Source organism: Daldinia caldariorum, assembly GCF_022478825.1.
Source record: "Daldinia caldariorum strain CBS 122874 unplaced genomic scaffold F4812scaffold_13, whole genome shotgun sequence".
Taxonomy (NCBI): Eukaryota; Fungi; Ascomycota; class Sordariomycetes; order Xylariales; family Hypoxylaceae; genus Daldinia; species Daldinia caldariorum.
The window spans coordinates 361,595-382,723 of NW_025953049.1; the positions used below are offsets into that span (position 1 = coordinate 361,595).

Below are 21,129 nucleotides of genomic sequence, written 5' to 3' on the forward strand. Positions count from 1 at the left end.
GCCACTTTCAACGACATGATGTCAACAGTCTACAGTGCCAACAGGAGGAGGACTTAACACCCCCCCCCCCTCCTCTTATGTTTCCCATCATTACCATCATCTACACACCAGCTATAAGTGTTCTACATAACTCGGGCTACCACATTACCGTACGACCAGGGGAAAGGATATTGGGGTGTAATGAAAATTGTGTTTGTTTGGAAAATGCTACCTCACACAAGGCTTGGTACGAGTACAGGCTAGATGATCAGGGTTAGCATCATGGGATAGGTATTCTGCGCGCGGGATCCAAAATGGTTTCTAATCGTAGTGCAAACGAGATGGCAACGTAGGGGATTAACTGAATAATTACCCAGGTACTACCAAAAGGGCGACGGACGAGAGCACGTTAGGTAGATAATCCCATTACTGTAATATAGAGCCAGGAAAAGCTGGTCACAAATTTCCACTTAATTGCCTTACAGCCTAATATGTGATACGATTGGCTGGGACAGTTGTATGTAGCTTAGAATCTAAGTTCGCTGTGTATCAAGCAATAGCTTTTTAATTCCATCATCGAGTTCATGACCATTGATACCAGAAAAGAGACATTTCCAACACACGCCCACAGTGACACCACATCCTTTTGGTGAATAGAAAAAAATCGGGTCGTCATCATGTCGTCACTAGGAAAATAATTGTACCAGCAGCCTCACGTGCTCTACGAGGCTGATGGATGTGATGAACAAAGTAAAACAAATTCAGCCTCGGTCATGAACATTACTCGCCTAGAAATCGTAATAGGCAGGACTTTTGCGTTGCTCGAGTATCTCATCCTCAGCATAAAAAAAACAGAAATAATCGATGATCATCTCAAGAAAATTAAGGTCCACCATGCGACGCGTTAAATCGTGAGGCATTTACACGGCCTTTCAACGGCTGTTAATAACAATCAAGAAGTCGTAATTTTCGTCATCGTGTCTTCTGATGGATGGGCCCAAGCATGATGATGATTCGTCATGGCGAATACAAAAGATGCGGAATGGAACAAATAAAGGAGCGTCTCGTAGTCGGCATTGCACTCTATGGCGCGGAAGTGATTCGTCTCAAAGAATCGATTTTCGCACAAGTGCCCCAACACCCAGATTAATGCGCAGAGAAAAGAGAACATCAGCATGACACATCGAATAAGCTCATACCAGGTTATCGCCGGCGAGCCACCGCTGATGTAGGACGGCTCATTGCGTCGTATCCCGCGGCAATGGGTCCGTCGATTACTGTCTTTCGGCGCTTTAAGTCTAACCCACCGCTCGACGGGCGAGGCAGATCATCTTCATCATCACGGCCTCTTTTCAAGGCACCTGATGCGCCGTTCATAACCGGCTGAGCAGCATAACCATTCTGCATGGGGGCGCCCATATCGTTTTGCGAGCTATAAACATCCGGCGGTGGTGCGCCATTAGTGGGCGCCCGATCGCCACTCATTACATTATAAAGGTTGCTTGATTGGGGCACACGCGGTGGCGTACTATAGCCCGCTTGTTGAGCGTAGTACGGTTGCGGCGGTGCTGCTGTCCTAGGGGTAGCTCGCCCAGATCCGGCTTGATGATTAGGCGACCCCGTTATCTCAGGGATATGTTGATGATCGCCTGGTAACGCAGAAACAGGCGGGTGGTTATAATTATACGTTCTGTTGGTGTCATAAGCACCACTGTCGTGAGTATATTCTGCCTCATGCTCAGCTTCATCCTCACCGGACGGGTGAGGAACACCATCACTATGTTGCAGTAATCCGTTGGATGGCTTAACATCGGCCTGCTCATTAGGACCAGTTGGACGTCCAGCCGGAGGGCCCATCTCACTTTTCATATACGAATTTGTCTGGCCATATATGTTTCTATCCTGTGGGCTGTTGTTTGAGGGAGGATAAGGAGACTGTTGGGTAGCTTGACCATTATAGACCGCACGTGAACTGTCATAAGGTTGGTTACTCTGCGAATAAGACTGCATACTCTGCAGCGTGTTTCCTGGAGGCGTAGTTGCCGGTGTAGCTGGCATAGATCGTGCAGCGTTGCTGAGACCCGTATCGATAGACATGGGATTAGGACCCTGAGCACCACTCATCCCTTGTTGACCCCATTGGAAACTTTCCGATGAACCCATGCTTCCCATCACGCTTGATGCACTTGTCGGCGGCGTCGGGAAAGTGTGTGCCCTGTCAAGGGACGGGCGTCCTGCGTTATTATGAGATGGTAACGGAGGTTGGGGTCCTGGTAGTCCCATGTGGTGGTGATGCTGCTGGATTGACGGCAAGACGCCACCAGGGGGTGTCGGACCCGGGCCGTTCCGCATTTGACTTTGCTCCTGTTTTCGACGTTCGGCTGCAGCCATGACTTGATTCGTTCTATTTTGATTTGTAGGGTGGTATAATAAAGCTCCGATGTTGTGAACGAACAGTGGATACAACAGCTCCGTGATCTTCTCTTTATTGGCGAAGTCGAGAGCTCTCTCGAAGGGAATCCTGGAAGAGTTATTATGGGTATACATGTTCAACCGCCGAAAAGGGGTCTCAAACTTACCAAACTCCCTTGAGGTGCATAGGACCAATTTTAACGACGTGCCGCACTTTTTCGCTCTTCAAAATTCCATCCCTTCTTCCACGTGTCATTCCAGCGACGTTTAGCAGTTTCGTGCCATTGATCATGTGATTATCTGCCAAAATCTTGTGAGCTCATTCCTTAGTTTCTACCGTTTGAAATATTGAATTCCTACCTTCTCGGCGTGCAACACAAATACCCTTCGCCTCAACCTGGAAGCACAAGCTGCCCTCATCTTCCCAAAGCGTGGCCGTAACTCGGGGTTTCATCCCCGGCGGCGCAATTTGACCTGTTGTGTCAAACCCTTGATACTGATTTTGCATGCCTCCCTGATTGGGAACCCCAGGTAGAGGCAGGACATTTTGGGCACCCATGGAGCCCGAGACTGCCGGCGGCGCAGACTGGGGAGATGTCAATCCATTGGCGTAGCCGTATTGGTATGGAGCAGTAGAATACTGTGCTGGGCCTGGTTGTAATAAGGTCGGCTGCTGGTGGCCATACTGAGGTAACGCGTTTGATGTTACGGTCTGTGGCTGGGGTGCAGGACCTGCAGACATGTGCGTAGCTTGGTAGTACATGTCTGGAGGCGCGGTATTCATCGCGGAGTATGGCTCGTACCCACCAATGGCCTGGGAAGGAGGGCCAGATATCGCCGTTGTGACGGGAAGACTAGGAGATGGCGTCTTAGGGCCGTTTGAAGACGGTGCCGAAGTGAATGAAGATTGCGAGTCTCCGTTAGAACTCGCGGAGGATGCAATGGAACTAACCCGGGGAGATGAACTACTCGAGGAGTAGGCCAATGGCGCCTGGGGTAAGGGGAGCGAAGGCAACCTCTCACTCACATACGGCGGGCGCTGAGAAATGGAACCGTAGTATGGTGGTACGTCAGACGTTCCCCGGGTTTGCGGCTGGGAAATCGGCGGTAGATCCAGTTTTACGGCGCTCGACAAAAATGCCACGATGGGCTAAAAAAAAAAGCTCAAAAAAACGAGTCGAACAAGCAGGGGCCTGTGTTTGAGTACAGACCAGCACCACAATTAGGCTTCAATTTATTCAGAGGAATAATGAGCCCGCGGTAAAACGAGACAAGCGGTCCAATTGGCTCGTCGACAGTTCAACCGATAGGGTTAGGAAGTAAATTTTGGGACGGTGTCACGATTGCTGGACGCGTACGAACTTATTCGACGGGCTGTGATCCAGCACTTGCGGGGAAATAGGCACGGCGGATGTGCTTCCTCGGCAATGATGGTTTTCCCGTACGGCGTAATCGTTACAGGTCGTGAAGCTCTAAAGGAATCGTCAACTATGATGAACTAAACGCAGTCTAGAGGAATAAATCAGGCTCGAGTGATATTTCAAGGGAATGTGGATGCATTGGCACTCTGCACTACAATCGTGGCAGTCGAAGAATGACGGTTATATTCGACGTAATAATGTGCAATGAGGGACGCTGGGAGAGGGGACAGGGAAAGCGGCGAAAAGATGTCGTCGTCTTTGATCGTTTGGACAGGATGAGTGAGGTCTCTCGCACGAACGCATACACATACACACGAACACACGAACGAACACATCGATGTACCTCCCTCCCGATTCCGTTTTTTTTTTCTATTTCTCTTCCTCTTTCATCCTCTCAACGAGGTTGTCTCTCTCTCTCAACTCTAATGCAGGAACATCAGGTCCCAGATGCGCAGGGCAGGATGCAAAGTGGAGGGGGGGTAGAGTTTGCGCGCAAGTAGGAATTGGGAAGAGGACGAACACATACCTTCTCTCCGGACCTCAATGGCGTTCGCTGGTGAGAATTAGGGAGGTCGAGACGTCACCAAAAGAGAGAAGAAGAGGAAGTTAGAGGTGAGAAAAGGAAAAGAAAGGCCCAAGGTTTTTTTTTTTCCTCTCGTGGTGAGGAGGCAGGAAGAGGTAAAGATAGTGGAGGTACGAAAGTTGAGAGAGGTCAAGGTAAGAAAAGACGGGACACAGACATGCAGACGGGACTAGACGCTAACTAGGTAGTAAAGGTAGGGTAGCAAGGGTAGCAGGGTTAGGAGAGGTAGACAGGTAGACAGGGCAGGTGTAGAGGATACACATACAATGCAGAGAAGAGCAAGAGCGCTGCTTTTTAGGAAGCGGACTGTGAATTGTGGACTATGGACTGTGGGCCGTGGACTGTAAGGAAGGTAGGGATTAGTAGCAGCGAAGCCGCTAACACCAGACGGGGCCGGGTGTGGGTGCGCCTGGCTAGGGTTTGCTGTTGAACCGGGGGTGGAGGGGAAGGATGAATAGTGGATAAGGATAGCGAAATGGGCTGGCGGGCTGGCGAGGTTGGTGGTCGGGGGGGGCCAGTTTCCTCCTTGTAAGGTTCCTATGTTCCTAATAAACGGATTGGGTACGTACCTAGCTTGACGATAGGTAGACACTCTGGCTGTCTGGCTGTCTGGACAACTTTTCTTTTGTAGGTGGTAGCATGGGGTCTCGTCCTTGGTGGCCCAAGGGTTGTACAACTAACACCAGGCTCTCTGCTTAGTGTGGCTCTTTTTTTCGGTGGCGTGTAATCATCAGGGTTGTTGTTGTTCTTCTACCGGGATGAGGGGCTGGTCTTGCAAAATCGTACGCACAGTATAAACCCAAACCGGGGACTGTGAGGGAGAAGGCTTGGAGAAAGGTGAATGTGACTTCAATTCGAATAGGTAGGCGCGCATTTAAAAACGTAACTACCTACCTAGCACATGGGCATTGCATAGTAGTAGCTTCCTCTACAAGATGTTGAGATGAAAGCACAAATAATAAAAAAGTCTATCAAGGTTATCAAGGTCATCAAGGTTTTAACTAGGCTTAGTTAATACCTAAGCAATAATAACATGAATTGGCTGTCGCCGTCGAAAATTGTGTTTAGGTCATTTGTAAGATAAACTGAAAGAAAGTTGAGTTTTTTGTTTTTTTGTTTTTTTTTTTTTTCCTTTCTTTCAAAGCCCCCCGGGCTGTCGTGGTTCTCTCCCCTGGCCTAGTGTAGTGGAATATGTAGATGAGATGCACAGTACGAGCCGAGATTGGCGAACTGATCGAGTTCAAGCCAAATGAGATCTCTTCCCTTTCTTTCCCCCCCAACCCCCGAGCCACAGAGCCTTGCCCATCTTATTCAATTCAGGACTATCAAACGAATGAAACAAATGACTACCCTTCTATCCCACGGAAGACTCGTGGATAGAGAGACATGATAGCTAAAATTAGATTCTTAGCCTGAACCTCGAATCTCCCTACACAGTGGCCAGGGTAAAGAAAGCTGCTAACACGCACAACACAGACGACATCGATGATTAGTCAATTCACCTTTCAAAGAAGAAGCGAAGTACACATAGATACCTGGTCCTGTACTTATCACACAGCACAGCATTATGTCGAACCTCCCAAAAGCTCTCCATAGAGACATACTAAATTCCTATCTGTCGAATAGTATTAGTTTTGGGGTTCCAACTACCTTAGTTTGCAGAGAATATACTCGCTATGTGGATTCCCCGCGCTGGATTAGATACGTGTGTATTCCCTGAGGGCCTGGTCGGAGACGGTGAGCGCGGCCTTACTTACAAGCACTCAACTACGATTCTCGAAAGCTGATGGAAAAAAAAATCGTACGCATCCTTACGATAAGAGATTGCAATGTAGTTAAGTATGATTAAAATAGTGTTGAGAATAAGGTTAAATTTTGAAGTTGAAGTTCAGTTTGTTGTACCTTTTTTTTTTTAAATCTTGTGACATGCGTCTACAAGTATTATAGTACAAAGTACCTAACTTTAGGTAGGTACTACCTAATGTAGGTTGGCAAACATTTCTTTGTAATTACTTCTAGTTACGTGTAACAAACCCGGCTTACACAGTTATGCATCAACTTAGGTACATGTTATGCCAACCAGTAAACAAAATGTCTATAGCTTTGGATTTTATACCATTATCGTCCATTGACTAATGAAAGTTTGTTTTAAAATCTGGAAAGGTTCGATATATTTTATCAGATGCATACACGAGATATCAGCCTACCATAGAATTGCCTACATACCTCCTAATCTTCGGAAGTAATTAGAAGTTGAGCCCAAAAAAAAACGTCGAAGGCTTTACTACAACTTGAAACATATCTAGGACAGTGCAATGCGATGTTACCCACGGGGCGTATCAGTACATTATGTCAAAGGGGTGGTTCTAGTAAGATACAATGGAGGAGAAAAGGGTATCGATCGTCCTCCGGACCGCGCAGAAAAAAAAGACTACCAGCGCTTTTCCTAGGTAATTCCTATCTCTCTACATAGTACTGACGATGGCCTACCACAACCTAACAAGTCCGAGCATAGTATGGCACCGTCTCACAAAAGTACCTAATTAATATAGGGCGTACTGGGCTTCTGAGACGCTGGCGGCTCGTGTGGCTGTTCCAACACCGGTACGTCTATGCTTTGCGCGAATACAACAATCTCTCCTGTCATTGTGTGGTTATCTTATGTAATTCCAGAGTGAGACGCGGGACGGCTCCCTTTGTGTCTTTCTTTTCGAGATGGTGCTAACGTCGATTGTTGGTTGCTCAGATCTGCTTTGCTTTGGGACCCTTACCAACCTTGTGTCTCGAATTGCCTTGTCCGGCATCACCCTCGATTAGTGTATTGTGTCTCTTACATTAGGTATTCGTACACTATGGTAAACTTCGCCTTCACCCGGTCCGAGGTTCAGGCTGGGCTTCATCTTGAATATACCCTGCCTGCCCTGGCCCTGCCTCTTGGGAATAGCAGCTTTCTGCTAGGGAGAAAAAAAAGATTTGCTCGGCCGATCTCAAGGGCTTCATAGCTGGTCGGCTTGGCGTGGCCTTATTCCTTGACCCGGTGCTCCGCATCGCCACTTATCTCCGCATCGATATCGGCCTATGTATTCTAACGTAGTATGGGGGAGATACTCTCAGCCACTTATATTAATTAATCGTACGTACTTATCATTTCACAGTTCAGGCTCGGACAACGCTCATAGAATTGAGCCGACTTCTTTGTCGTATAGCGTATAGTCTCTATATAGTCACTGTCTTGTCCTCGCTACGGCTAGTCGGTGTGGAGTCCGCGAACGGCGATGATTGCCGAGTTATTATCAACACTCCTATTCATTGATGACAGGAACAGAATAATGGACGGTTAGGTTTTTATTTTTATTTTATTTTTTTCAATCGCCCAATAGAGTGTTAATATGGAAATAGACCGTTTCGTTTCTCGTTAAAGGCGTGTCTGCAGCAAACCCGGCGGCCATTGAGCAATTCTTTACTCCGCACACGCCTTTTGACTAGGCTTGTACATAGCACGCTTTTCTTGGCTCTTCTGCCTTTCCCCTCTTTTTTCAATTCTGAGGTCGTCCCTTCGCCGGCCAAGGGCCAAGGTTTCTTGTTGGTAATCACCATCCTAGTCTTCTCGGTGGGCCTGTCAGGGTTGCAACGTCGACCTGGCTAGGACTGGCGGATTCAACCAACAAAACCCTATCGTCATCCTCGTCCCAACTCCTCCTGGCGGACCGAAACCAGATCTAGCTGGTGGCTCCGACGAACCTTAGAGTGGTGTTGATCACATAGACGTCCGAGCCCCCTTATTCAGATCGACTTGGGGACTTAGATCTGTTTATATGTGATAAATGGGCAATCTAACAATGGGTGATTTCGATGTAGCTCTACTATGTACGTGTCTAGCTGTTCGTCAGTTATGCACCTACCGTAGAAGCTAAGGGGCGTTCAGCTAGGGACGGCCACCAATGCATGCACTCAGACAGGGCCTAGTCTATGTATGTGCATGTATGTATGGCAGATGTGACACGCTGCGAGCTTAAAGATATCCGTCGCCTAGGCAAGTCATCCGTCCAAAATGCGAGAGAATACTGGTTTTGGGATATAACCTAGACCATTCCCTCGAGTTTCGACGCTTCCATGTCCACCCTCTGGATTATATGTAAACGCATCATTCGAGAGCCTCTGCTGCATGCACGATTGGATGCTGATGCAGACCATGGCTGCTGTACATAGTACCTTATTAGCAACCCCATCAAACCTTGTGCCTTGTGAGATGCAGACACGCTTACACGCACGGAAAGGAATACACAGCACGAACGCCATAGGCTCCGTACCATCGTCAACGTCTCCCCGAATCTACGTTTCCATGGCGGGCTCTACTCGTGGCGCTTTGGGAATGCACGGCAGTGGTTGATCGTTGTTCCACGCAGCAGAAGCAGGTCCGTTACACCTGCTTCATGAAGTAGTATGCATGATACGTCTACGACTCTACGGGACTAGAGGGATCTACACGTTTTTTTTTCTCAGCGACAGCCAAGCTTGTCTACCCGTACTGACTATAGTACAACACTATGGCCTACCTTAAGACACGGTAGACGGGATCTAGAATTAGCAATCTCACCACTTCTATAGCCCCTGCAATTGGCTGCAACGACGAGAGGGCGTTGAGATCATAGGTTCTCAGATGTTTCACAGCCGGGACTTAAAGAAGTTATCATGTACTTGAGTCAACGTTGGGCCTAGTATACTCCTTCTTACGCTTTGGATTATACATATATTAAAGTAGGTATCTAATATATATCTTGGTAGGTAAGCATATATAATTGTATATACACTGTCGTCATCTCACCCAAGACGGCCAGCGAGATAACCAAGCTAAAGATGACATAATAGTCGTTCATATATTCAGATACGTGATCGTGCATAAGAGACATAAATTATACTATACTACATAATATACGTTATGATTATATGCGTAGATGTATATATGTAAAGGTATGTAGGTGCTACGTATTGTGTCGCACGGGATCCATTGTGTAAGACGGCAGCCGGGCTCGTCGAGGTGGGGCTTGCAGGATGCTAAAAATTAAAAGGCGCCGCACTAGATATCCTCTCTGCAGCACTTACGTATCCCAATGCAAGATTCCGCGAAATCTCAATCGTTCTGCTTAAGCTGCTTAAGCAACCTTTAATGACTTTTGAGTTGATCCGATACTTCCCTACCACTTACACTGCCCTCATATAGGTGCTCATATAATTTAGGTAAGTTACGTACCTATCTACCTATATTAAGTACCTAAATACGCATATAGGCTTTCTTACATTTGGTACCTCTTACCTTACACCAGTTATAGTCATTATATTAGGTACTCACATCTACCTAAGCTGTAGTACATATCGCAGTCAACCTAAAATCCACACTAAGAATCGCCAAGCCCGTCTCTTGCATACAAGACCCACCATCTTAGAGCGTTCCACCTATCGTATCCAGGTACGTAGACGCTATAGCAGCTAGGCTATTGTCGCCCCCACTATATCATGTAGTACGCACTCCGCGAGTACAACCGTACCTACCTAGGTAATACCTAATATGTAGGTACATATATGAGGTATGTACCTAACATACTTTGCATAGGTACCTATGTATACATAGTATACGTACGGCCCTACGATGCACCATAGCATCTTGTTCTGCTTCAAAGATACCCAATAATCAGTCATCTATGATACCCCGTCTGAAGCGATACAGCTAGTTTGTATCTATTTTATATATCATCGTTTAACTTGGAGATTATACAAGTCTTTCAATACCTATCTATAACAGGTAACTATGTTAGTTTACAATTACTATAACCCGGTGGCAATATCATATGATTTAACAAGATCAAGATGTCAGATGAACGTTGAAAGGAACAAATTGAAAAAAAAAAAAAGGGCCAGTGGAATCGGCATTGGCGCGACCTGCCCAATCATAAGACGGCGTCATCATCCTGTCAATGAAAGGGATGGCTTGACAGCGTGGCCCGGTAAGCAACTTATTTAGTCCCCGTCCCATTCGTGGCCTGAGCTTACTGGTCAAACTTCCAACGGCTTGGGTGGTCAACGAATTGCTGGCAGATCTGAAGCTAGCCTTAGAGGGATTTTACGGTCAGCCACATGGCCAAGCAGCCCATCGCCTTATCTAATTTCCAGGGTCCTGTTTCAGTTGGTGGATCTCACATACTACATAGTATGTATTGTACAGTCACGGTCATGGACACGAGGACGAAAGAAGCAATGCCTTATAAACCATTATATATACCAGGTACTATAACTATCATGTATCAAGGGTTTCTTGGAATGCTTGCTATGGGAGAAGTCCACCCCCATCTGATTATATCAGGTCCCTCTGTTAGGGCATAAAGCTATGCTGCAACTGAGCAGTTACAGCTGGGCAGTTACAGCTACCTCTTGATTAGATATATCGATGATAAAGTGTGGATAACCCTAGTGTGTATATAGGTAGGTAGCTTCGCGTGCATACCTTACATACTAACTACCTTATATTGATTTGTTAGGCTGGGAATTTCAGCCAACGTCGATGTCAAGCTGCACGTACTTCCGTGCGCCAGTGGATCGACGCAGGGCAACCGAAGCCAAAATCCACGTCTTTGGAAACTTCAGGGGATCCTCTTAGGTCTTAGAGAGTGGGCTCGCCCCAAATCTGTATGTATGTAAGTCAGTAGTAGCTTGGGCAGCTTTGGGGTTCACTATCTGCGAGGCTCCGGAGAGATGCATGATTCCATGCAGCTTTGTATTATCTTCGTTCTGTTCCATGCCCCTCCCCTTCCACTTCCCCCTCCCCCCCAATCTCCCGCGCATCGAGGAGCACATGAATCTCGTGCCATCGTTGCTGTCGGGTTGATTCCCAACGGAGTGGCTTGTTGTGGATAGCGTAACAAGGTGACGGCATGCTGTGAAAGAGAGCCTCAATGCTCACTGCAATGCTGTGTACCATGCTCATGCTATGCATTGCATTCATCCATCCGCGCGATAATAAGGCGTAGCAGCCTCCTTAGGTATGACACGTGAAATCAAATCAACTCCATTCCAAATCAAACTGAATTACATACCTAGTATAGGTACACCTTTTCCTGGCATTCGTGCATTAGGATAACCACCTTCCGGGTTTGCAATGTGTGGTTCAAAGGCAAGACATTTCGAAACGCGACTTGTGATCAGATACATTAATACATTACTACTATGATCTCGTTACGGCATGTAACTGAAACATCCTGGTCAGCTATTACTTGGTCACCGATGGGCCTATTCTACATGGTATCCGGTAACAATACTGTACTATGTACGGGTAGTCAAATTCAAGTCCTTCAAAGGATAGAAAGCTAATTCAAAATTGATGGTATCACCCCCTCGGTCCACGGTCCTTGGGGGGGGGGGGAAATCTCAACGTCATTTATCGGTTATTAGGTGAAATAGTGGAAGCCTTTTTTTCCCATTAAATCATCCTTTAACTTTGCTTTCTGCCCTCAGCCCTGAAGCTGGAAGTCTAGTCTTGGCATCTTGGACCTCTGGACAGGGGTTTTTTTTTAACGATGATCCAGTTTGAAGTAACGTGGATCACTCTCATCCGTCGTCTTCGGTGTCTCTCCAAAGCGCGGTAAATCCGTGTGGCTGATCTGGTGTCGCCAATTTTGATATATCTACCAAAAGACCAAATCATTCGGATTCGCTAACTCGGCTCATACTCGAGCCGGCCCCCAGAAAAGTAAGGTACAATTGAAGGAGCAAGTTACCATGCTTAATTAGGTCAAAGACCTCGCTTACACTGGGACAGTTCCTTCATCCCTTTCATCGCTCGTACGGAAGCTAGAGGACGCGTCATGATAATTCCAACTTGTGGAAATGACTACGAAAAAAAATCTGACATAGAAGCGCTTTGATATCAAGCGAGCGTTTAATCCCGTCGACTCTTGTGCGATATATGAAGAACAGCATCGTCGTTAGAAAAGGCTCATGGAACTCTCGTAAGACGACAGGGGAACCCGTCCTGATGGCTTGAGCACTTGCATGACCGAGAAGCAGTCTAACGCACAGCGGGCAGCGGCTATGCAAATCTCACATCTGCGATGTATCCAATCAAGCATGCGTTACCCCATGCTGCCACCTGGGGATCCTTTGGGCTAGGCCTGCTTGGCTTTTCTCTGTTAGGGCCTCGAGAGCACGAGAGTGCTACAAGCCTACAACTGGGTCATTTCTCATAAACTTGATCAATCAACTATCTGCTAAGGATATTCATGATACAGTTCGCAATTAGGTATTGTGGGAGCATATTGTTGAAGATTACGGTCACTCCGGAGACATTAGAGTTGGGTCATCAGCTCATCCCAACGCCTTGACCCTGTCGTAGGTAACGAACACATACTTCGTCCGACATGCAAACATTTAAATCCTTTTCCCCGCGAGATTTGCTTGTACAAGATGAAAGGTGGAGAACGTAGACTATCGGCAGACTTTGTCCCATGTAATCCGCCGACGATGACCGAAAAAGATTAGTTCAACTTAAAGGCTAGAAACTGGAAAGCTGAGAGTGAGAGAGAGCGCGCAGTTTATGATGCCGTGGTGCTATCGGCGCTTAAACCTCGCCATTATCTAGCTGCTGGAAGGAATTCCACATCGTCACCTCGAGGGATTCTAATAAGAATACCTAGTTGTGCATATTTTTGTGTTGCGCAAAGCCCCTTTTGCGACCCTCCCCTGGTGTTGACCAAACCTCCCCACCGTTTCCTCGCGTCCAATCAAGCATCTCCACGTCGACATGCACCACACACTTCATCCCACTGTGAGGGGAAGGGGGAGTCCCTACAAATGTACCGGTGGGGTGATCAAAGCTGTTGAACGGCTCTTTCGTGATCGCCGAGCCGAAATACAACGCATTTCTTATTACCATATTCTCCCGAGTTACCATAGTAGGAAACTAAAGATTGATTCTACTAATATACTCTTCTTGAAGCTTAATCCTAATCCCAAACGTAATGTGCTCCTCGTAAGCCTCTTAAGAGGAGAAAAAAAAAGGATATCATACCGGAAACCAGGAACTAGCTTAATTGCCAAATTCTTTAGTTAGCGTGTAACTAGGGGCTCTTCCTCACGAACGAGCTTTCTAACTCCAATAATATGACAAGGCATCCACATTTCCACTTCTTCTTTGAGCTGCCCAGCTTGTCTAGTATCGGTAAGATAAAGCGAACCATAAGCTCAGTAGACACGGGCGTTAAACTGGAAGGGTAGAGAATTGTTGGAATCATAACATCGAGATCACTAGTATTACTGGTATTTACACGGCAAAGTCCAATCGCTATAACATGTTTTCTAAGTTGACTATTCGCTGGTCCAATGAGGGATTAGTACGTGTTTGAACTTGACCACATAGCTCTACCAAAACTCCTCTAGTCTCTTAAGGAACGATCTATAATACTAATAGCGAAGCTAACTAGTATGAATTTATAATATTTGACGCCGCCCTATCTACTCTGGCTGTTGCGGAGTATACGTATCAACGGCATTGGCAACTAAAATTCCGATCCTTGAGGTCTTAAACTTACCTGGTAAGCTGCGAATAACCGAACCTTATAGCTTACAATTCCGTCTGGTTAGTCTCCCTGACAAACGTCCAAACTATTTTAATACTCTTTTGGCATGGACAGCATGGACAAGTCAACTGCTACATGCTACCGCACGCATAGGATCTCTGGGTGTTGCTCAACGAGATTGGCGAAGAGTTTCACCCTTGTTGGAGGTAGGTAATTAACAGCCACCACACCGTACGAGATAAATGTTCAAACAAGAACAAGATACGCAACTCCTACCACTCCACAACATAAGACCCAGAAGAGGCCCGAGCTCCTTTCCCCACCTCTTAAAGTCTCTCTCCACATACCTAATACCTACTTTGTAACTATGTAACTCCAATGGTTTATCTTTCACCGCTATTTCGCTAGGAAGACCGTATCCATGTCCAGATCTTATTAACTAAACACCCCTCTCTTTTATTTTTTCAACCTCCCCTCTCACTTCTTCTCAATCCTTGTCGCCGTGAAATCCCTGCCGACGCTCCATCGCGCTTGTCCGATGATCAGCGGCTATTGGTTTCCTTAAACCCTCTCCCTTTTTGGAAATTCAAATACAATGACATTTTTTTTTTATTCACATCAATCAAATCAACTAGGTTAAGTAGGAGGTAGGTAACCTAGTATTTTTCTTTTCCAAAGTTGTAGCCCGTTTTAGATATCAATATCATGGCTCTCACGTGGTGGTGGCTGGTTTTTTGAAGCAAATAAGTCTCAAATTTTAATTTTTTTCTTGGGTCTCTTCGAAGGCGCCCGAGCCTCGCAAAATCTTGTCCTGCGTGATAGGGTCGAGCCCCGGTCCACACACAAGGTTTTCCGGGTAACTCGTCGGTCTGCTAGTTAAGACCTTCATATATACCTTGCTTCAACCTGCCTTTCTCGTCATTGTCCACGAGCGTCTTTAAGGTCCAGACGCAAAAAAGTATTCCAGCAACTTAGACTTAAGTAGGTTAGGACGTCGCTCAAAACTTAGGTAACTATGAAATATACTTCGTTACGCGTAACATGAATACTGTAGAATAACGTATGGGATAACCAGGCACTGTATGTCTTTTTGCAGATCCTTTCCTTTAGCCCTGCGTGCTTCTTTCTCGCATAGCTATCTTAAGCAATCACCGAGGGGGTCGATCTCCGTCAAAGGTACCTAGACCTAAGTTTATCTTTTCCTCCAAAGCAGGCGTCGTTGACGCTAGCAGCAACAGGTAAAGCGTGATCGTCAACAAGGATTTCGGGCGGGCTCGCCTGTGCGCGGCGTATCGCTATTCTTATCCGAGAAGCATCGACATTTCACCATGTACCATAGGTAGCTCGCATGGAACTCAATCGCAACCTTGCCTTGTCGAAACCTCGATTCTATATACCGTACCTAGAAGTAGGTATGTATGCTGCACCAGCGATCCCCAGCACACATGTAAAGAGGTAAGTAGTGTATTTCCGTCTACAAAAAGGGGCCACTGTTGATCTCAAAATCAATCTTACATCGTGCATGCACCGTGGGCAGCACCCCTGATGCTATATCTCCTCTTGAATGGGCTAGGAATCACTTTTCAGCTACCTACGGTACCGTGGATGCTTACACAGGTGATAAGTACTGACGATGTACGTAGCATTAGGTACCGTAGTGTACATATGTATGTACGGCGCGGCATGGTATGACTACAGCACATAACCGCACTCACATATCTAGCGGGAAAAAGTGAACAGGGGGGCTGCAGACAAGCAATTGGTGCCGTTAGTATCCTTCTTTCCTCTTCAAACCCTTGAAGAAGTTGTGACAACAACGAGACATAGATACCTACTTGCTATATCGATCGTAGCCGAAGATTTGTAAAAAGATGACTAGGTACGTCTAACTAGCTTATAGAAAATCTGCCTAAGGTAAGTACCCAGACAACGATACAGCCCTCCTCCTCATTGGTAAAATGAAAGCAATTCAATTCATCCTCGGGTGTATCAAATCAGCCAGGAATAAGTCAGCCCCCCCTATCTCCCTTCCAAGTTACAAAAGTTACAATACCCAGCCACCCCACGTAACCTGGGAAGCAAAGGCAAGCAAGCGGGCATGCGTGAGAAGCATCCCGTCTCCGCTACCGCCGGCAGCACGAAGCAGGTAGTTATTAGCCAAGCAGGGAGCAGAAGCAAGTATGATCCGCATATGTAGGATAGTAGGTAGTAACAATCTATGCCTGTCTGTATTAGATTCTGTATACCCTCCCGCACTACACAAAGTACGTACGTGCTCTATTTATGATTATTTTTTCAAGGGCTGGGCCTCGACTTCAATATTTCCGTCTTACCCCATGTCACGTCGACATTTGTTTTTTTGCCCCCCATCGTCCACCTAAGTGGAGAGCGTTTTTTTAAAAAGCCCCCCACTAGTATACCGGCATCATCAATCACCAGCGAGGTTTTAACAGGCTGGATTTTTTTTTGTTGTAGGGATACCTATTCCCGTAGCAGCCCAAGTACCTCGTAACGGGAATTCGCGATGGGGCCGAGCACCGGCCAGGACGAAAGAAAATAAGAACCGAATCCGGAGCTCCTACGTACTACATTCCCCTCCGAATCACATTGACGATTGCTAAATTTACCAAAGAACTGAATCAATCTCCTCTAGACCGACAAGTTTCAGTGGTCCATAAGAGGTCCAACTTGATTATTGTACAATACAATACGGGGAGCGAATCACTTTGTCGTTTCTATCTTGAGGACAGGAGGGGTGAAGTATTAACTCCCCGGGTTCGTAACGTTTAGCCCAGGGAGTCGGGCTCAAGTTTAGATAGAACAAAGGGGCCTTTTACAAGGCTTCTCGAGGAATTCCTAACCACCGGCAACGATGACCCTATACCGGATCTTTTGCCGACCAATTACCAGGCACCGGCCTGGTGCAATTTCTTTAAAACACTAACCGTACATTGGTCGCGACCCAACAGAAGGGCCACTGCAACGTAGCCCAGAAGAAGCAGGGAACAAATGGAAAGGGGGAGGAAAAGAGAGCAGCCAAACGCTCACTCGCTCTCGCGCGCGCCGTTCGAAGGAAGCAAGAGAGAGAGAGACTGAGAGGGTGGCAATTGTTCATGCCGGTAAAACATACATAGTAGAAAAACGCTGCGGCTGCACAGGAATAGAGGAGGGCACGGGTCGGGAATGCAACCCGACTCGATAGTGTTGAATCAATGATACCCCCATCCAACCGTGACCCCAAAGTGGATAAGCAACACGACATAGCAAATACAGATTATAACAAGAACGGCGGCGGCCCCAATCGCCAGGCTGCATGAACGACTAGCATGGGGTCCCAGCATTCGCCGCCGAGTTGTACCCCAAGACCCTAAGGGTATTGGTATGCATTTGCCCTAAGGTAATAACGTACAATACGATACTAACTTACCAGGTAAGGTAAGGTAAGGTCCAGTAGGTGATTCCAGTACACTAGGTTAGGGTATCGTATGTGGGATAACTAGCTGTCGTAATGTATCGTACAATTATATGGTTGAAATCTGAGGCCTAGATTTTTGTAGACATGTTACCCTGGTTCCTAGAGGATTTACAGCCTCGATCCAAGCCCGTCAGCAGTAATCAACGGTCTGCTAGCTAGACCTAAGATTCGGCATATACGTACATACACATACACATACATACCTACCTCATACATACCTACCTACATACGTACATAATGTAGGAAGCAAGGAGGGAACTCCCGCCTCTGCAGATGACAGTCGGGGTTGTATCATCAGCCTCCGATGACATGACGAAGACGAGGAAGAGGAAAGAGACAAGAGAAAAAAAAAGTGAGCTGTCAGCATCCAAGGCGGTTAGTGTCGAAGGGTTAGCCTACGGCATCTTTGCCCCGTAGTCCAATGACGTGCGTTCAATTTTTTTTGGTCTATCTAGGTACGAAAGAGAAAACTTCGTTTTGCCTGGCTGGCACTCGGAGGGAGGGAGGGTACCGAAGCTTCAGCTCCCCCTTTCCTCCAGGACATTGCAGCAGCAACAGCAACAGAAACAGCAGCGAAAAAGAGGGTTGCATGAGAAAAGACGATGACGGGAGATATGGTGGGCTACTTGCATGAGGGTGTGCGGGGGACAGGAAATCGAACCGGGACCGATCCCATCGCGAGACAAGCAGGGCAGGTAGCGTAAAAGCAGGTAGGGGTTGTTGTTGTTGTTTTGGTCTGTCTTTCTGTTTTACTTCCTTTGATGCGACTGTCGCCTCTTGTATCCTCATCCTGTCCGGGCTGGAACCCCAGGCCAGGGTTCGACGGCCGTTGTTGAAAAAAGGTAAGCTCGAGGCGTGCCAACCAGGGAGTTCAGATTTGCCGTCCTCGTGACTTTGGAGAGGGGATGGATGCTTTAGTTCCTTTTCATGGCTTTAAACTACCTGACCTGGGTAACCTGACCTAAGGTTAAACAATTCAAAGAAAATAGAATAAAATAATAACGATAAAATCCGTCTCTTAACACTGTTACCTACCTAACCTAGAGGTACCGTACCTATTGCTCGGGCTTTTGGTTTCGAAACGCGCGCACCCGATTGGCCGGCTGGGGACACCTCCGTCAGATGTCGTGACATGATGTTCCTGCTGTCGGGCGAATCCCGTAGCTCTGATAACCTTCACGTTGAACGACCTACGCGATATCGTATGCGGGCTTGGCAGACGTGGTAATGCTCATCATTTTCAAACCGGAGGGTGTTGTATGTTGAATGAATAAAATAGGTAGGTAGGTCGGTTAGGTACAACAAGCAACTAAAATAAAATAAAGCTACGTCCTTAATAGTTTAGGTAATAAGAAACGAGCAGTGTACAATACGTAAGCCAACAGCAATCTTGGAATTAACAGGTACCTGTTAGGCCGACCTTAGGTAATCTTTTCGCTAGTACCTGCATGTAATCAGGTCTTCAGTGATCGAATAGGGATACAAGGCTACTTCGTCAACTTTGGAGATATATACAATTTTTTTACTCTTACACATTCTTACCCAAAACATACTTAAGATACAATCTACTAACAACCTCTTCTCAATCTCGCCCGGCTTACACGAACTCACATACCAGGTAAAGAATCTAGACTCTGTAATTGTCCATGTTTCAATAAAATAAAACGGGGCGTCACGTGTCACTACCGGCATGTCCTCTGCTGTGTTGCCCGGGCAGCTGGCCGGTAGGTAGCTCAGTGTAGCTTCAAGGGTTTTTGGTTTCCCGTTAGCGTCGAGTTCGAACGGGAATTGGTTTGGTTCAAGTTTTTTTTTAACTCTACTATAGACTAATTCATTGTCTCACTTCAAAGGAAAACACAGCAAACCCGTTGTGCGAGGGTGGAATTTCTAAAAAAGATCATACTGTTTTCTTTTCTTTCGCTCACCTTCATAATGACGTAGCAATCACGCGTTTTTACTTTGAATTTTTCGAACTTTTAACTTTCTTACTGTCTTTCGTGTTACCCATTTTCACGTCTCTCTCTATATCTCTCTCTATTCGCCATGCCGCAACCGTCAAACACGTCTAATAAATCAGAGATAACCAAAGCCGCAGAGCCTAGATATGGCGTGGCTTTTGACTCCTGGAATTCGTCGGCTACCGGCCATCAGCGCGCCGAGAATCATCTGGGTAGAAGCACGGGATGGCGCCAGTCCCGGAACCTGAAGTTGACGAGCCAGTTCAGAGGGGGCCCGGGCGGCGGATCGAGAGTATCAGACACGGTCGGTGCGGGTTCGGAAGACTGGGACCCCAAGCTGAAAGCTCTTGTCACGCCTGAGCTGCGGTCACGCGCTAGGTGTTCCGTCAGGGATATGCTTGCAAAGCCAGGGATCATGGCAACGAGCATGGCTTCGTCATCGATGCCGACGCCAATGCTTACGCCTGCGGCACCAGACGCGCATTCTACTAGTATCTTAAATGACGGAAATGACGGGGACTGCAGTGGTAACGGTTGTGGCCCGATAGCCGAAGAGAAGCTCATGGCTCAGCGTAAAGCTGAAGATGAAGCGCGAGAGGCGGCAAAAGCACAGCCCAAGAAAATCTTCGACGGCGTTGTGGTGTATATCAATGGCAGCACGCACCCCTTGATATCTGACCACGAACTCAAACACGTCCTAGCAGAACACGGTGGCAGAACATCCATCAATCTAGGACGAAAACAGGTGACTCACGTAATCTTAGGTAGACCAGCCGGAAGGCCTAGAGGTGCCGGTGGGGGTCTGGCGGGAGGAAAGTTGCAAAAGGAGATACAGAAGGTAGGTGGATGCGGGATGAAGTTTGTGGGTGCCGAATGGGTTCTCGAGAGCATAAAAGCAGGAAAACGCCTCCCGGAAGCAAGATTCAGCAATCTGAAGATGGCGTCAAAAGGTCAGCAGAGCGTATATGGTTTATACTCGGCGACCAAGAATCCTGCGGAACAGTCCACATCTACGTGATAACCAACGAACGCGCCTAGGTGTCACCTGGCTTTGTTGAATCTACGACGCTGCTCGTTTTATTATAGCACACGCCACGATCAACAGGGGATTGGTTGGTTGGTTGGTTGGTTGGTTGCATCCAGGGTTTACAGCATTGCTGCACATTGCATTATGAGATACATGAGGTTGGTTACTTTGCATGACACATCCAGCATATAGAGCATCAGTTGCATTAGTAGTCGAGAGGGTCGGTATGTACTCGGGCGGGCTACCGGGAGTTCTTGGCTTACGGTTGCATGGGCGTCGGGGAATTGCCGGTCGGCTCGTCGTAATTCATAGATTTCGGTTCCTCGGATTGTAACATCTTCATACGGGTTGGTTTTTTTTTTCTAAACATGGGCGTCCGTTCCATAAAGCCGGTTCGCGTAAATGCTGCCAAACCGGTCAAGTTGCAATATAATGTTTTATTGTCTACCTTCTTCGTACCTTGTCGCTTAAGTTAATGCACCGTGTGAACAGACCCATATATCCCGTAACTTGCTATAGCATAACTCTTCGTAACCATATTCATAAAACATCTCACATCTTGCCGTCGTTCTCATGTTAGACAAAAATGTAAGCATATGCGATATTTCCCATCAGAAAACCACCTCGAACCGCTTTGAAGTATTTGAGGTCTTAGCCTTTCTTCATGACTCGGTATAAATGGGGTTTACCGAGGATGTGGCTTGGACG

General features: G+C 46.9%; 2 protein-coding genes across 2 annotated transcripts; one reads left to right on the forward strand and one right to left on the reverse strand.

Moving 5' to 3' along the window:
- Window positions 1–594: 594 nt before the first annotated feature.
- Window positions 595–3,496, reverse strand: F4812DRAFT_92212 (apses-domain-containing protein). The gene is made up of 4 exons (XM_047939544.1): window positions 2,752–3,496; window positions 2,559–2,691; window positions 1,403–2,500; window positions 595–1,103 (listed from the first exon to the last, which is right to left on the reverse strand). The coding sequence occupies exons 1-4, from the start codon at window positions 3,173–3,175 to the stop codon at window positions 932–934; spliced, it is 1,827 nt and encodes a 608-aa protein (XP_047788313.1). The 5' UTR covers window positions 3,176–3,496; the 3' UTR covers window positions 595–931.
- Window positions 3,497–19,303: 15,807 nt separating this feature from the next.
- F4812DRAFT_92435 (uncharacterized protein) lies at window positions 19,304–21,115 on the forward strand. Its single transcript, XM_047939545.1, has one exon. The coding sequence runs from the start codon at window positions 19,480–19,482 to the stop codon at window positions 20,410–20,412; it is 933 nt and encodes a 310-aa protein (XP_047788314.1). The 5' UTR covers window positions 19,304–19,479; the 3' UTR covers window positions 20,413–21,115.
- The last annotated feature ends 14 nt before the right edge of the window (window positions 21,116–21,129 follow it).

Bases quoted from the DNA above. Each gene is read 5' to 3' on its own strand.
- F4812DRAFT_92212 (XM_047939544.1), bottom strand. From the start codon at position 3,175: ATGAATACCGCGCCTCCAGACATGTACTACCAAGCTACGCACATGTCT. The intron at 2,692-2,751 runs GTAGGAATTCAA...AGATTTTGGCAG, and splicing joins TTGTGTTGCACGCCGAGAAG to ATAATCACATGATCAATGGC. The intron at 2,501-2,558 runs GTAAGTTTGAGA...TAACTCTTCCAG, and splicing joins ATGCACCTCAAGGGAGTTTG to GATTCCCTTCGAGAGAGCTC.
- F4812DRAFT_92435 (XM_047939545.1), top strand. From the start codon at position 19,480: ATGCCGCAACCGTCAAACACGTCTAATAAATCAGAGATAACCAAAGCC.